Here is a 16,906-nt window from a genome sequence, read left to right on the forward strand (position 1 = left end):
TTGATTTTTTATGCTGATCTTTCCATTCCTCCTGTATGTCCAGTCTGTTGAGTTCTATAGTACTGATAGAGTGTAATGGACTTCTACAACCCAGAAACGAAAAAAGCCTGGACTGCCAATGACTTATGTGCTTTGTTGGAAAATGATTCTGGGGAGGATAAATGACATGGTTTACGTACCGCCTGATGTTGATGAACTAACAGATGAGAGGAAATCATTGATGATGATGTTGTGGGGCAAGTGGGATCAGCACTTGGAAGGACATTGCAAGAACATTTGAGATTCATCGCCACTCAGGTACCGGTACTCAGATTCATGCCCTGGTTATGCTGCAGAAGTGAATAGCTTAGCGATTGAACAGTTCTATACACATTTTGTCTCGGATGTTCTTCCTTCTACATCAATCTGCACTGCTAGTGCAGAATGCATTTCGGATGTCCATCTCAAGAATGGAGTACATAAGTGTCCAAAAAGAAGAAAGCTATCACAAGAAATAAAGCAGACTGGTACAGAGGTTGTACCCAATGCTGACAAAGGCTGAAGCAACAAGACTTCAGAGTGACAAACCAAGAAACCAGTCACTACAGTGGAAGCAGACAGACACACGCGATCAAGAAATAAATTTTCAAGGATTCACAAAGATTGATTCCCAAGAAATGCTTTAAGTCTGTGAAGGACTTTCTCCTGTCAAGTTGTTTACTGTGTTTTTTGATCATGTGCTAATGATTATGATTCCTAACAAATCCAACTGATATGGTGCTCAGAAGAATAATACAAGTTTTAGAACATCATTTTCTGAGTTATGACAATTTTTTAAAATTTTCCTTCTTACAGGCTAGGTCATCATATACTGGTCTCACGATGAGGACAAGGGAGTGGAAATAGTTAGGAAAACAATGAGCAGGAATTGATTCAGAGCTGTGAAAAAGTATCTTCTTTGCAATGACAATAATGTACCTGACAAAACAGATAAATTCACTAAACTCCAACCTCTTTTCAATAACCTGAACAACAATTATGTATGGTTCAGCATCTTTTCTAATAGACTGTCGTTAGATGAATAAATGGTCCCCCCCTTTTTTTTTCAATTTTTTTTTTTTTTTTGGCACTCAGCCAAAATATTGTGGTGCCTCTGTTCAGGTGTTTATTTCAATTCATCCCTTATGGTGGAGTTAGCTTCAACAATACGCCTAACACAAAACTCGTTGATAGTGTTCTTCTGCACTTGTTGAATGTTGTTTGCATGCTGTTTACATTGACATTTTTTTCTCATCATTTACTTTATTTCGTGTTGTCCGGGATAAAAGATTTTGTGCAACTGGAACTGTGCAGGAAAGTCTGGCTCCATGGGTGAATGGTTAGTGTGCTGGCCTTTGGTCACGGGGGTCCCGGGTTCGTTTCCTGGCAGGCTCGGGAATTTTAACCACCATTGGTTAATTTCTCTGGCACGGGGGCTGGGTGTATGTTTTGTCTTTATCATCCTTTCATTCTCATCATGACGCGCAGGTCGCCTACGGTCGTCAAATCAAAAGACCTGCACCTGGCAAGCCGAACATGTCCTCGGACACTCCCGGCACTAAAAGCCGTACGCTGGTGTTTTTTTTTTTTTTTGCAGGAAAACAGATTGAAGAAGTACCCCACTTGAGACAATAATTTGAAGAAACAAAACGATCAAGAGGAGCTTATATTCAGCCTTCGATTCTGAATCAAAGTTTAGTAGTGAAGAGTAACTTAAAAGCTTTTCAGTCTGTCAAGCACACAGGTTTAAACATATTATATAACACCATAACATACCTGTAAAAAATACACAGTATTAAACACAGAATGACATGTTTCATTCTAAAAGAACATCCTCAGATTCTATTCTATCAAATCTCTTTCAACCATGTGCATATAAGTACAGTATTTTTTACATTGTTTACATGGTGATGTTGTGAAACATTTTTTACAAGTAATGAATGTAAGTGTCCTCTACTGTCACTTGAGTAAATTATTGAAATTTTCCATTTTCCACTAGGTACTTACCTTAGCTCCTGTCATCCGTTACCTTCCATGACTGTGTCTGTATTTTTACCAGTGGTTTCCGGTCTTGGTCCTTGTAGCCAGTTGGTGGGTGGGGGGGAGAGAAATTGTGAAGGCAATAATGCTGCTTCATGTAGAGGGGAGGGGAAATAGCTGTGACGACCTCATTTTTAATGATAAATAATAACCTGTCAGATGTAAGGCTTTTCAGGCATTTGCTATATTAACCAGCATTTCGTCTTAGGTCTGACACTAGACTCATCAGAGTGGGATGTGCCAGATCCTACCCACTGACGCTGGGGTGTATGCAGGTGAACTTATCAGAAGCCTATTTAAGAGGCACAGTCTGATAACTGCATATGGGAGATAAATCTCCACAACCTACCAAAATCATCTTGATTGGCGAAGACTCGGCATAAATTCAGAGAGTTTACTACAGATAAGAATATCCTAACCCACATTCCAGATGTTTGAGTCAGAGATTTCCTCCTGTGGAATTTATTAAGCACTAAAGCAAAAATGAAAAATGTAGTCAGAGATTAATTTAGTACGTTGAATAAAGGTGAATATTTTAATAGTGTATGTTCATTGAGGTTTTTTTTTTCTATGTGAATTTTAATAGTTTCTTCAATTTTCGTAGATTAACTTCTATTTTTGATGTGTAAGATTTTTAGATCTGTGCTGATGTCCGTGAATTGGTGTGAGTTGTTGTATATGTGTTCTCCAAATTCTGAATGCCGATTGTATCTAATTGCATTTTTGTGTTCTTTGTATCTGCTATGGGCGTCATGTTTTGTTTGGCCTATATATGTGGCATTGCAGTTTGGGGTCCGGCTCCATCGCTGAATGGTTAGCGTGCTGGCCTTTGGTCCCAGGGGTCCCGAGTTCGATTCCTGATAGTGTGGGAATTTTAACCATTATTGGTTAATTTTGCTGGCATGGGGGCTGGGTGTATGTGTCGTCTTAATCATCATTTCATCCTCATCAGGACGCGCAGGTCACTTGTGGGCGTCAAGTCGAAAGACCTGCATCTGGTGAGCCGAACTTGTCCTCGGACACTCTTGGCACTAAAAGCCATACGCCATTTCACTTTTTCATTGCAGTGTGGTTCTTGACATTTGAGTTTATAACTCCTGACTTGGAAAAATGGTCTTTTTTTGTTTAGGTTGCATATGCTGATATGTCTTTGCAGGGTGTTGTTCATAGTAAAGGTTACTTTTCGACCTTGTTTTATGAAAATGTTAGATATCTTGTGTTTGTTCTTGTTTACGTAGTTGAGGACAATATATTTTTCTCTCATGTGTGGTTTTCTGGTGGTTTTTTGGTTCATTTTTACTTTATCTACTATGGCCAGAGGGTGGTTGTTTTCTTTTATGATTTGTTAAGTATTTCTATTTCTTCATTGAAATCTGTTATGCTCATTGGTATGGAAATTGCTCACTGTATCAGTTGTATTCAGTCCTGCTAGTTTTTATGTGTATGGGTGGTTGGATTCCTTGTTAATTTAGTAAACAAACATAGTAACCAGTAGGGACATATCAGCAATATTTCTTTAGCCTTCGTTGATATATCTCTGTACCATAGTTGATCCTGTATTTTTTGATTGAAAAAACTTGCTCCCAAATTGTATTCTCCTGCTTGTTTCCTACAGTCTCCTGTATGTTGTATTGGTTGCTGTGTACAATCTCTCTCTTTGTGATTAGCTATACCATGAGACAATCACACAGTTATTCCTGTGGAGCCCTGTTGCAAGGTTTTGTTTCATTACTAGATTTTTTTCCTTACATCACACTGGCACAGACTGATCTTATGATGATGATGATGATGATAGATTGGTTTTGTGTAACATGGAGAGAAAAATTAGTACTGAAGAACTTGAAAATAAACTTTACAACTTTCTCATTCTCACAGTGGGTGCTATATCCACTTGATCTTCTGTACTCGTTTCCTGTTCACATCTGCAGACTAGCATCCCAAATGCTATTTGCCCTCCCCTATAGCAATTTGAAATTTTACATGAATAATAAAAAAAAAAACATTCTTTCTTTGACAGGAATTTTAACTATGATTATGGTTCGCACATTGCGACGAGATATTGCACGTTACAATGCTGATGAAGGGCCTGAGGATACTATTGAAGAGACTGGTTGGAAACTTGTTCATGGCGATATCTTTAGACCTCCACGTTATCCCAGACTATTTGCAGCTATTATTGGCAGTGGAATTCAGATATTCTTCATGGCACTCATCACAATATGTATGTATTTACATTTTAATTGAATTTATATAATTTAACTAAATGGTATTTTGATTTTTAACATTTATTATTAACTTCTTTCAGTCTTTGCCATGCTTGGCATGTTATCCCCAGCCTCACGAGGAGCTCTGATGACAGCAGCCATTTTCTTGTATGTCTTTATGGGACTTATAGCTGGATATTTCTCAGCTCGTCTTTATAAAACAATGAAGGGACGAGAATGGAAAAGAGCCGCCTTTTTGGTAAACTTCATATTGTATTGCAATTATTTATACAGTAGGGTTTTAAAGACTTTGTTTTAAGTTTTCAATTTAAAATTATCTATTCCTGTTTTAAGTTTTCAATTTAAAATTATCTATTACTGTAAGATGTAAAATAATGTGATTACATATAAATGTTAGAAGTCACAAACTTAGAATATCAAAATTATCCCTGCAGGACAACTGAATTGTGAACTGAATTGTTTAATTGTTACATATTTCAATTCCTACATTCCTATTTGTACTAAAGAACATCAACACATCCATATTTATTATGTCTCTTGTAACTTACAGTTAATGGGAGATCATTTGTATAAGGCCCAACACACGCTTGCTTACATGGTATTGATATATATGCCTCTAGCAGCTTTAGCGTTGTGGTTGGTTAGCATCATGCCTCCTGTACTTATGACTGGGAGAATGAATCCATATGCAGTCAGCTGGCATTTGAGATAGACCCATCTCTGTAGATCTATTGACACACTGAAATAAGAAAACTTTTGAAGGCAAACCCTCGTTTAGAATGCCACCATGCAAAATGGAAACCACTCGACATGGCATTCCTGGATCTTTGAAAAGGCATATGACAATGAACTACATGATCTTATTTGGTTATTATTATTATTATTATTATTATTATTATTATTATTATTATTATTATTATTATTATTATTATTATTATTTATCGTATGTCATACACATGAACAGTATAATAAGTTACAAGATTGTGAGCAACTGGAACGTGACCTCGAAAATGTTGTGAAATGGACAGCAGGCAATGGTATGTTGATAAACGGGGTTAAAAGTCAGGTTGTGAGTTTCACAAATAGGAAAAGTCCTCTCAGTTTTAATTACTGCGTTGATGGGGTGAAAGTTCCTTTTGGGGATCATTGTAAGTATCTAGGTGTTAACATAAGGAAAGATCTTCATTGGGGTAATCACATAAATATGATTGTAAATAAAGGGTACAGATCTCTGCACGTGGTTATGAGGGTTTTAGGGGTTGTAGTAAGGATGTAAAGGAGAGGGCATATAAGTCTCTGGTAAGACCCCAACTAGAGTATGGTTCCAGTGTATGGGACCCTCACCAGGATTACCTGATTCAAGAACTGGAAAAAATCCAAAGAAAAGCAGCTCGATTTGTTCTGGGTGATTTCCGACAAAAAAGTAGCATTACAAAAATGTTGTAAAGTTTGGGTTGGGAAGAATTGAGAGAAAGAAGAAGAGCTGCTCGACTAAGTGGTATGTTCCGAGCTGTCAGCGGAGAGATGGCGTGGAATGGCATTAGTAGACGAATAAGTTTGAATGGCGTTTATAAAAGTAGGAAAGATCACAATATGAAGATAAAGTTGGAATTCAAGATGACAAACTGGGGCAAATATTCATTTATAGGAAGGGGAGTTAGGGATTGGAATAACTTACCAAGTGAGACGTTCAATAAATTTCCAATTTCTTTGAAATCATTTAGGAAAAGTCTAGGAAAACAACAGATAGGGAATCTGCCACCTGGGCGACTGCCCTAAATGCAGATCAGTATTGATTGATTGATAATAAATTACAGATTTATATCTACATTATTTACATATTTACGCCTGTGGCGTCGCCAGGAAAAATTCACTTGCTTCTCCATTGAAACGTCTCAGTGGGCATTTTTGTGTGATGTGCTTCACAGTTTGCCTCTCAGCACCACAGTCGCAGCAGGATGATGACTTTTTCCTCCATTTATACAGCAGATCTGCACACACACCATGTTTAGTCCGGATCCGGTTTAACTTGGACCATACTTTCCAAGGTTGTTCAAAGCCAGGTACCTTCTGTGTAATGCATGGCATATCTAAGGATTCTGCTGAAGCCAATTGTCTCCATTCATTAGACCATCTCTCAGTCAGATTGAAATTACTAGATATAAGGTTCTCTGCCGTACGGATGGGTGGACGTCTTGACTTAAGTCTGTCTATGTGTAGGTGGGGGATATCCTCATGAATTGGCAATCTTTGATTATTCTGGATCTTATTGTATTCATTCATCAGAGCAATGCATCGACGGAGGTGGGATGGAGGAATATGGCTTAGTACGGGCAGCCATTGAATTGGACTTGATCTGATCGTGCCCGTGATCATTCTCATTGTGTCATTTAACTTAACATCTATTCTTATTTGGTAAGCACTTATAGTGCACAGTGTACCAGAAGTTAATGTTCGCTGGATCCAGCTCCTATATCGGTATATCACCAGCTATGTCCGATGTGCTGTAGGAATGTCTGCACCATTTAATATCCATGTTGGCGTACACCAGGGATCGATTGTATCTCCGCTTTTGTTCATCCTGTGTTTGGACACCATCACTGCAGTATTGCAGACACCACATCCTTGGACTCTGGTTTATGCTGATGTTATCTTGGTCTCCTACGAATCTCGACAAGAACTACAACAGCTACTCCTACACTGGAAAGGTCACTTGGGTAAATGCTGACTGCAAGCTAATGTCATAAAAACGGATTACTTGGAGTGTGGAGAGCAACGAAATGGGTCCATTAACCTATTCAAATACTATTTGTTGGAATATGTTTGTGACTGAGAGTACCATTTTTTTAAAATGCAATTCCAGCTGCTGCATACAGTGAATTGGAACACTTATATTTACAACAAAATAACAACAGGAAAGGTGTACCCTATACTCAGGTTTACTTTGAGAAGTCCTTCGCTGTATGGGATACCATGAAACAGTTCTCCACATGAGGGCCACCTTGCAGTTATGGCATTCAAAAGATGATTCCTTCTGCAGCCCTCAGCAGTGTAGACTTTGCGTTACCTTTTATTTTATTTTATTGAGGTTGGAGGTATTTTGGATGGAAAATGTCTCCACTGCTTTTCTTGAAGTCCTAGTGGCGTTTCCCCTAGGCTTGGACGTCCTGTAGTTATGTAATAAGAAGGTAACAAAGCACTTGCCAACGGCTGCTCAGTTACGTTGATTCGGAAGGTTTTAAACGCTTCTCACTTCCTACCTGTATTGGGAAGGTGATGAATAATACTAGCATTCAATAGTGCCATATCTAACATATAAAAATATGGTATCTTGTACCCTTTTATATATTTCCTCATCAACGGGAATGATGCAAGTTGCTGATCATGAGAATCTACGCCACCTATTCCACAATTGTACTCAGTAACAAGATTGGATTTTAGCTTCTTTCTACCATCTTGCATATTCACCTCAAGAAAGTATATGTACTGCCTTGTTGTCTGCCCATTTCACTACAAAAACACCATTACTGGACAAAAATATAAGCCTGCCCATTTTCAGTTTTGTGTTACCAAGTTCTTTAGACATGAACTTTCTTGTTGGCCTTCCTGTTCCAACTGCATGTCTTGTTATCAAGCAGATATATAAAGAATGTGAGAGAAGTAAGTGTACCAGCTGTCCATGTACGGAATTCTCCAACTATCTATAAGTTTTCTGCACATTTCTATTACTACTTTCTCACTTGAAAGAAATTAGAACTTAGTTCCAGACACATCACTTTCCTTCCCAGTAAAAACCTTGAATCTCCAGCAGTAACCTTTGTCTGATGAACAAACCTTGTAGATTTTCATACCAAATCTAGCTCTATTTGATGGACTGTATTCTATATAAGGTAATATATCTTTGAACTTTATCAAACTTTCATTGATGCAAACTTTCTCTCCAGGCATGTACACTCTCTAAAACCCATCTAAAAGTAATTCCATTACAGGTCTAACTCTCCTGAGTTTATCACCATTTGTACTAGGAGAATCAGTGGAGAAGTAGTGGAATTTGTTGATTGTTTTGTATCTCTTGAATGGCATAGTTTCCCCAAACATTGGGGTCTCTATTACCCTGTGTTTGAAACAATTATCCTGTAATGACGGCTTCCTATCCTGAGATGTCAAAATACAAAGGGGAAAATGTGCCTTCATTTCATCAGCAGTAAAAGGAAGCCTGTGGTTCTCTTCATACGAATGATTCAGTCCAGCATCCTCGGCAGCTGATTCCAGAAATAAATTAGCATAAACAGTAGTTTTCCTAGTAACTTGCTCCCAAAACTGTTCAGTTAGGAATACATTCACAACTTCTAATTCACTAGGAGCTTCTCCTCTCTGTCTTTGAATTACAGCATCAATTTCACCAATAACACAGCAAGTATTATGCTGAAGAGAACTGCGTACATACTTCAATTGCCACTTATTTTTGTCCGTAATACAACCTGAAACAACTGGTGATACATCGCCGGTAAGCTTAACGTTCAGTGGCATTCTTGCCGATAAAACAGTATTTTGTTCATTGTCACTGACAAATTCATCACTATCACACAAACTGCTGCCATTTCCAGTCCTATCTTTATCACTTATCTCAAGTTCTATGTCACTTTCTTCTAAAAACTTCAGTATCTCTTCATCCTTGTTTTGCTTGAAGCTGCCATCTTGATAGACATGCGTCAAAGCCACGAATGCTTAGATACGGGAAATTCCACTTGCTTGCATTATTTTCACTGTGAATATTCCAACAAAATCATATATGTTTAACATTCTGCTATCTATGGAGAAGCTCTCGTACCAATACGAAGTTGATAAACAAAGACAGCCTTCATAAACGTGCGGTCCCTGGATGGACCTCTCTGTCTTATTACAAGATGATATGCGGTAGCTCAGATGGGGAGATCTATCTTTGCACGGGATTGGATGATTATTGAAGGTGTTGATCTTCTGAAATAAATCAGTTTGAATATTTGTTGTCAGTCATTGTTCCAGATTGTGATACACTGCCAGATACAAGGAATAGAGTAAACACAGCCTGGATGAAGCGGCACCAAGTTACAGGAGTCCTTTTGAACTGGGAGATCCCATTGTACTTACAATCAAAAATTTATAGGATGGTCATTCATCCAGTAGATAAAGGGGCAAACCTTCCTAGAGCGACCAGAACACAGAAAATATGAGACGAGCGATACATCAGCCCAGACACATTAAGAAGAGGAGAGAAAGGAAACATTCACACAAGTGGTAAGAAGAGGACACCCAAGAAAAATAACAGTCGGGACACAAAAAATGACTGGAAGAGAAAATAAACTACAGGCGGCTGACAAAAGAGCATAGCTCTATATAGGAAATCTACACCAGAGATGGTAAAAGAACACCTACTGGAGAACGATATCGACGGTGATATGGAAGTGGAAGAGTTAACCGTCATGGGAATAAACAAGACATACAGAATCGGAATAGAGTTTAAACACTACAAGATCACTGAGGACCTAACCTTCTGGCCCAAAGGAGCGATCGTACAGCCATTTCGTTTCTCGAGGCAAAGAACAAATGCTGCGCTATAAGAACCAGGAAAAAGAAGAGGAAATAAAGACACTACTATGGAATATAGAAGGCCTAAGAAATGCAATCAACATGATACCAGAAGACATCTTCGACGAATACGACATAGTAACACTCACAGAAACATTCCTAATAACCCAATGGAATACAGATAACTTCTATGCAGCACACTCATATGCAAGCCAGGGGAAAAGAGGCAGGCCAAAAGGAGAAAAAAATAACAATGCTATTAAAACCAAGGTTAGTACCGTTCGAGATAATAATAGTACAGTAATAATAATAATAATAATAACAACAGCACCTACTAATTGAGCTCAATATTTTCACTATCTACCCATGGGTTTAGAGAACTGTTTCCAAGTTATACTAGTCCTTTACACACTTTCATCACTGTGTCATGTGAATTGTTGCTAGCCCGGTCAACAGTTCACAAGATTTTTTGCGGCGCATTTTACACTGGTATACCTACAAACTTCGTACTGTTCACAAATTAAAACCCCAAATGTTGCACGCCGTGACTTTGCCCTTTGGTTTCTGGCAGGCGTGGAAGTGGACAACATTTGGTCGGGGAATATTCTGTAAACTGACAAGGCGCATTTTGCTCTGGAGGGTGCAGTGAATACACAGAACTGTTGCATATGGGGTTTGACTCCTCCTAACATTGTGCAGGAACAACCATTGCATTCAGCTTACATGACTGTTTGTTGTGGTTTTACAAGCTCCTTCATTCTCGGTCCATTTTTCTTTGAGGAGATGATCCCTCGTGGGCCTGTTAGGTGTACAGTGACATCTGCACGTTATAAGGACCTCCTTGTGCAACACGTGATTCAAGCTTTGCAGGAACGCAACTGTGATCACACCACTATTTTCATGCAAAATGGGGCAAGACCACATATCATTCACCAGGTGAAAGAATTGTTTCAAGAAACCTTCAGTAACAACCACATTATCTCTAGGCATTTTTCAGATGCGTGGCCTTTGAGATCCCTCGACCTAAATCCATGTGACTTCTGGTTATGGGAATATTTGGAAGATCGTTTCTATCAGGGACATGTCCAGTCTCTGCCTGATCTAAAGGCTAGCATACGACAACATGTCACTCTGATTTCAATTAAATTGAAATAACAAATAACGTAGTTCAACCTATTCAATACAAGTAAATAAGAAATGTAGTGTTACATTCCTGTTTAGTTATAAGTGGAAGCGGTACCGGTTTCGACCCCAATTTGGGTCATCATCAGCCGAATAAAATGCAAAAACAATGCATAGGTAAATAAGAAATTAAAGGATGAGTCTTGTTTGGGAAATTTTTACCTTTTCTTGTAAATATTTGTGTTGGTACATATATCAAACAGTTGAATGTTAATAAATATGGTGTTCGAAGATACATTCCCAACATTGGTCCTCCGGCCTGGATATGGATTTCAACGGCAAACTCCATGAACCTGGCAAGTTTTGGTATTTACAAGGTATCAAAGAATATAATCTAATGAAATATTATTACTTACTGCATCAATTTCGTGAAACATGTTGATTTTGTGTGTTTCAACGCATTGCCTTGGACATTTCGATTATGACATCTACCGTAGTGTTTACAAACTAACCTGTACCAAAGAGAATAAGCAACCTGTACAAAACAACGGATTGCACATCATTATAATGACAAGTAGCATCATCTAGGGTGACATATGAGAACTAATATCCATGGCACGGAAATTCTAACGCGGTTACATTCATGCCACATGATTTAGAAGGCGGAAATTAGACGGAATTGACACGTAAAGACGACACCAGTCATTCGTATTAGTCTCTACAAATGCAACATGGATCCCGATACAAAGAGAGATCTAATGAAGAAAAGATCCGTTCTTAAAGCTGGTTTAACTCGCATACAAAGCTTTGTGAGCTCAGAACTTGATACGGCAGACACGACTTTAATCGAAGTAAAACTGAATAGGCTACTTTCTCTTAAGGAAGATTTCAAATGCATTCAAACTGAACTTGAGCTAAATGATGACGAAAATATCGATTCACATATCGATTACCACAAGGAATTCGAAAATAATAGCGATCTTCTGGAAGCTAAGCTTAGAAAGGCTATCATTTCCCAGACTTCACATTTAGCTGACGAAGTACGTTCTCTTTCAACCAATGATCTAGCAAGGCAAATAAAATTGCCAGAAATAAAGCTCCCTACATTTGACGGTACATTAACAACTTGGCTTCACTTCAGGGACACCTTTCAGAACCTGATAGTTAATAACAATGATCTGTCAAATGTTGAGAAGTTTCATTATATGTTATCCTCGCTTAAAGGTGAAGCCAAGGATGCTATTAGGAATATTGGCATTTCAGACTCCAATTTTACTGTAGCTTATGACCTTCTCGTGAGCAGGTATCACTCGCCAAAATTAATAGCTGCTGAATATATTAAACAGATCCTAGAATCACCGAGTAAAGTATGTTCAACCGAAACAGAGATACGCCAACTCGTAAATAAATTCCGAGGTAGCATTGATGCGCTGAACGCACTCGATACTAAGATAAGCATTCTAGATCTTCTCCTAAACGAGCTTTTACTATCGCGAGTGGATAAGAAATTGAGATTAGAATTCGAAAATAAACATTCTCATCTAGAAGCTGTAGAGTTTAAAGAACTTGTTAAGTTTTTGGAGAGACATTGTCAGACATAGCAACTTTGTGCCTCTAACCCCTCTCCCAGTCTATCGCAAACCCATCAGACAAGTTCAAGGTCAAAAATCGCAGCTCAACATTCATACCGTATTTCACGGCATAATCGTCGCCACCGCGTAATCGTCGCATCCTTTATTTTCAATACAAAAATCGGACTTTAAACCTTTAATTACATAATCGTCGCACGTCCAAATTTCGTTCACTAATCTGGTTAAAAGGTAAATGGAACTGCAACGTAAGTTGCACATGAATGCGCAATTTAAATACGTGTATGGTTTATGGGCAATTTGGCAACACAGTCACGTTTGCGACATGTTGCACAACGTATAAATAAATAATACCGGTATATGTACGACGCATGGCTTACCGGTAGACTATCGGCAGTTTGACAACGTGGTCGCGAGACAGTGTACTATTTATTCACCACCTACATATTATGCTTACCGGTAGGCTATCGGCAGTTTGATAACGTGGTCGCGAGACACTGTACTATTTATTCACCACCTACATATTATGAGTTCCCATTTGAAATACGTAAGGCTGTAAGTTATCGCTTATCGGCAACGTCGCCAGGAAATACCGGCTAGGTAGGTTGAATGGACCTCGAACCAGCCCTCAGATACAGGTAAAATTCCCTGACCCGGCCGTGAATTGAACCCGAGGCCTCCGTGTAAGAGGCAAGCACGCTACCCCTACACCATGGGGCCGGCTCCTGTGTTATTGCGCACGAAGTGAAATCCAAGACGATAACGCAGATTTCCACGGAATTATGCAGCCGAATTATTTACGATGTCTCAGTTGTTATCGCTAGACTCTTATCTTACTACTACGTCATAAGTGTCCGGGCATGGGATGAAAACTTTTATCCAAGCAGTCAAGATAATTATTATCCAATGCTATTAAAGTTTTATTTTATAAACTCGTCAGTAATGTAATGTAAAATCATCAATAACTGGGAAGAAATATTAACCTAATTACCGTATGTTTAAAAGAAATTGAAAAAAATGAATGTTTGTTACTGACGTCTCGGAATACAGTCAACTATACAGTAGATCTACACCGCGCTAGCTAGAGCTCCGGTTTGCGAGCTTTGCGCAAGCGCAGTAGTGTGTCGCAACCAACGAGCTAAACTGATAAATTGTTGCATGCTTCCTTGCTGCCTAACAGTATTGGCTGCTCTGGAATGGACAGATCACAGATGCATTTATTTGTTTCAGATTTACGTGATTACTGTAGACATGTGTGCGTGAGAATTTAAGTTTTTAATTTGTGTTTTGGGTGTTTGCAGAAATAATTTGTTTTAATAGTGAACAATTACGGAAAGTCATTTATATCGCAAAACATTAACGTGTGAAGCATTTATAAGCGATTACGGGTAAATATAGAAACTATTCTGCGGGCTTTAAGCTAAGCGTAATTGCCTTCGCTGAACAGTACGGGAACAGAGCTGCAGAAAGAAAATTTTCTGTGAGTGAAAAGTTGGTGCATGACTGGCGGAAAGTAAGAAACAAGCTAAAAAGCACAAACCCTTCTAGACGCGCGTTTAGAGGTCTTAAAACAGGGAAGTTTCCTATAATTGACGAAGAAGTGTTTAGGTACGTCAGTGAAATTCGTAACAATGGCTGCAGTGTATCATATGAAATGTTACAAATTAAGGGACAGGAGGTAGCGTGCAAACACAACATACCGGTAACTCAGTTTAAGGCGACTCGTGGGTGGATTAAGGGGTTCATGCGACGACACAATCTGTCAGTGCGAAGGAGAACAACACTAAGCCAAAAGTTGCCTGCTGATTACACGGACAAGATTGTAAATTTTCACCGATTTGTCATACGTTTGCGCAAGGAAACTTCGTACTTGCTTTCTCAAATCGGTAATGCCGATCAGACTCCAATCTTTTTTGATATGCCTCGCAACAGCACTATTGCGCTAAAAGGATCACGGAGTGTATTAATGAAATCCAGCGGTAGTGAGAAGTTGCGATGCACGGCAATGCTAGCCATTACAGCTGATGGGAGAAAGTTGCCGCCTTACATCATTTTCAAGAGGAAAACGATGCCTAAGAATATACAGTTTCCCCGTGGAATTCATGTACGAGTGCAACCAAAGGGTTGGATGGACGTAGAACTCATGCTGGACTGGGTTAAAACTGTGTGGAATAGAAGACCTGGTGCACTACTAAAACAACCAGCTCTGCTTGTTTTAGATAGTTTCCGAGGTCACCTCGTGAACGAAGTGAAGCAAATTCTCACTACAAATAAGACACGACAGACAGTCATTCCTGGTGGCCTAACATCTGCTTTGCAGCCACTAGACGTATGTGTTAATAAACCCTTTAAAGACCACTTACGTCGATTTTACAGCGAGTGGATGATGAGCGGCGATCAGCAATTGACGCCCGCCGGAAATATCAGGCGTCCACCCTTGGACTTGTTATGCTCGTGGGTGAAGAAGAGTTGGGATCTTATACCACCTGAACTAGTCTCCAAGAGCTTCAAGAGGACTGGGATTTCGAATGCACTAGACGGTTCCGAAGATGGCGCAGTGTGGCAGGGAGACGAAGAATCTGATACTGGTATTAACAGAGGCGAGGACGGCGCATCAGATAGCGAAACCTGCGATAGCGACACCGAAGATTTGGAATAAATTGCGTACCGGTAAGTCCTCATTTCACAACAAAGCGATAATTTTTTGCAAGTGTAATATTTTAACTTTAATACTCAAATTAATGACAAATTAACTTAATACGTTCATTTTTATTTTCAGGTTGGAAAAACGTTCGCCGAATTGTTGTGAAAAATTATGAATTTTATTTTAGACTATTTTAATTATTTCAATGTATAAATGCGAGTATTACGTGCATCTTAAATTTGTATCAAATACAATTTAGTTATAAATACATTTTTTGAGTAATACAAATACTGGTATTAAATATTCATCGTATAATGGTCGCACCCTACAATTTTTTTCGAAAATTTTGGTATAAAAAGTGCGACGATTATGCCGTGAAATACGGTACATTACAACGTCAAGACAATGTTGCATCTGTTCAGATGAACATCAGCTTTATAGGTGCCCAGACTTTCTTAAATTAGATTGTGATGAAAGGTTCAAAGTAGTAAAGGATAAAAATCTATGCAGCAATTGCCTGAGCTCATCTCACACTTGGAAGGCATGTACATCAAAAACATCATGTAGATTATGTAACAAATATCACCACACGTTGTTGCATCATGAGACTGACCATATATCATCTCCTGCAAATCAAAACAACAATCCACAACAATCATCTTATCATTCTCTGAGAAGCACATCCAAGAATCAGATACTGCTGAGTACGGCTTTAGTAAAGATCAAGGACGGTCAGGGAAGATTCCATTTAGTTCGTGCCATACTCGACAATGGTTCGCAGAGTAACTTTATATCCGAACACATAGTGCAACAACTGAGACTGAAAAAGAAAAAGACCAGCGCCATAACACTGCAAGCTTTTGGTGAACTCACATCCCAAGCAAACACAGCAGTGAATATTGAGGTTCACTCAACAATCAACGATTATCACTTCAACATGGAATGTATTGTTCTTCCCAGAATAACTGGCAATATACCTGTCTCACATATCAATTGCAAGGACTGGAACATTCCACAAGACATCACTCTCGCTGATCCTGACTTTCACATCCCTCAGGCTACCAATTACTGATTGGCGCACAGTTTTTCTTACAGCTCCTGCAACCCGTAAGAAAAAGCCGACAAGGGTACCCATGCCTACAGAACACACAGCTAGGATGGATTCTCAGCGGAGAATATTCACAACTCAGTCGAGAAAGGGAAGAGGAGACACCAACCAAGTCGCTCTTTATCAGATCTGACCTCAACTTAGAAATACAAATTCAGAAGTTCTGGAGCCTCGAGGAAGTGAACCATGTTACACACTCACCTGAAGAGAAGGAATGTGAAGCCCATTTCAAGGACACCACAAGAAGAGATGAAACTGGGAGGTTCATCGTAGAGCTACCCCTTAAGAGAGAGTTGCAACTTGGAAACTCAGTGCAGACTGCCAGCCGACGTTTTCATCTATTCGAACGGAAACTACAAACTCAAGACGACCTTCGTAAAAATTACATCACCTTCATGAGAGAGTACCAGACCCTTGGACACATGACGGAACTTCAGTCAGAACCCGTTGAAGGAGAAAGATATTATATGCCTCATCACGCTGTTGTCAAGCATTCTAGCAGCACTACTAAAACAAGAGTCGTATTTGATGGATCAGCAAGGACTGACAACGGTACTGCCTTAAACGATATCTTAATGGTAGGACCTACAAT

The 16,906-nt window shown here is 39.1% G+C and overlaps 1 protein-coding gene across 2 annotated transcripts in view; it reads left to right on the forward strand.

Annotated features, from left to right (window-relative positions):
• The window catches only part of TM9SF4 (transmembrane 9 superfamily protein member 4), a 221,945-nt gene that overhangs the window by 133,876 nt on the left and 71,163 nt on the right, over positions 1-16,906 (forward strand). For both annotated transcript variants that reach the window (XM_067145470.2, XM_067145471.2), the window contains exons 6-7: positions 4,076-4,279; positions 4,364-4,521. In XM_067145470.2, the coding sequence (XP_067001571.1) occupies positions 4,076-4,279; positions 4,364-4,521 (362 nt within the window). The remainder of the gene's footprint in view (positions 1-4,075; positions 4,280-4,363; positions 4,522-16,906) is intronic.

The sequence above is a fragment of the Anabrus simplex genome, chromosome 4 (assembly GCF_040414725.1).
Source record: "Anabrus simplex isolate iqAnaSimp1 chromosome 4, ASM4041472v1, whole genome shotgun sequence".
NCBI classification, from domain to species: Eukaryota; Metazoa; Arthropoda; class Insecta; order Orthoptera; family Tettigoniidae; genus Anabrus; species Anabrus simplex.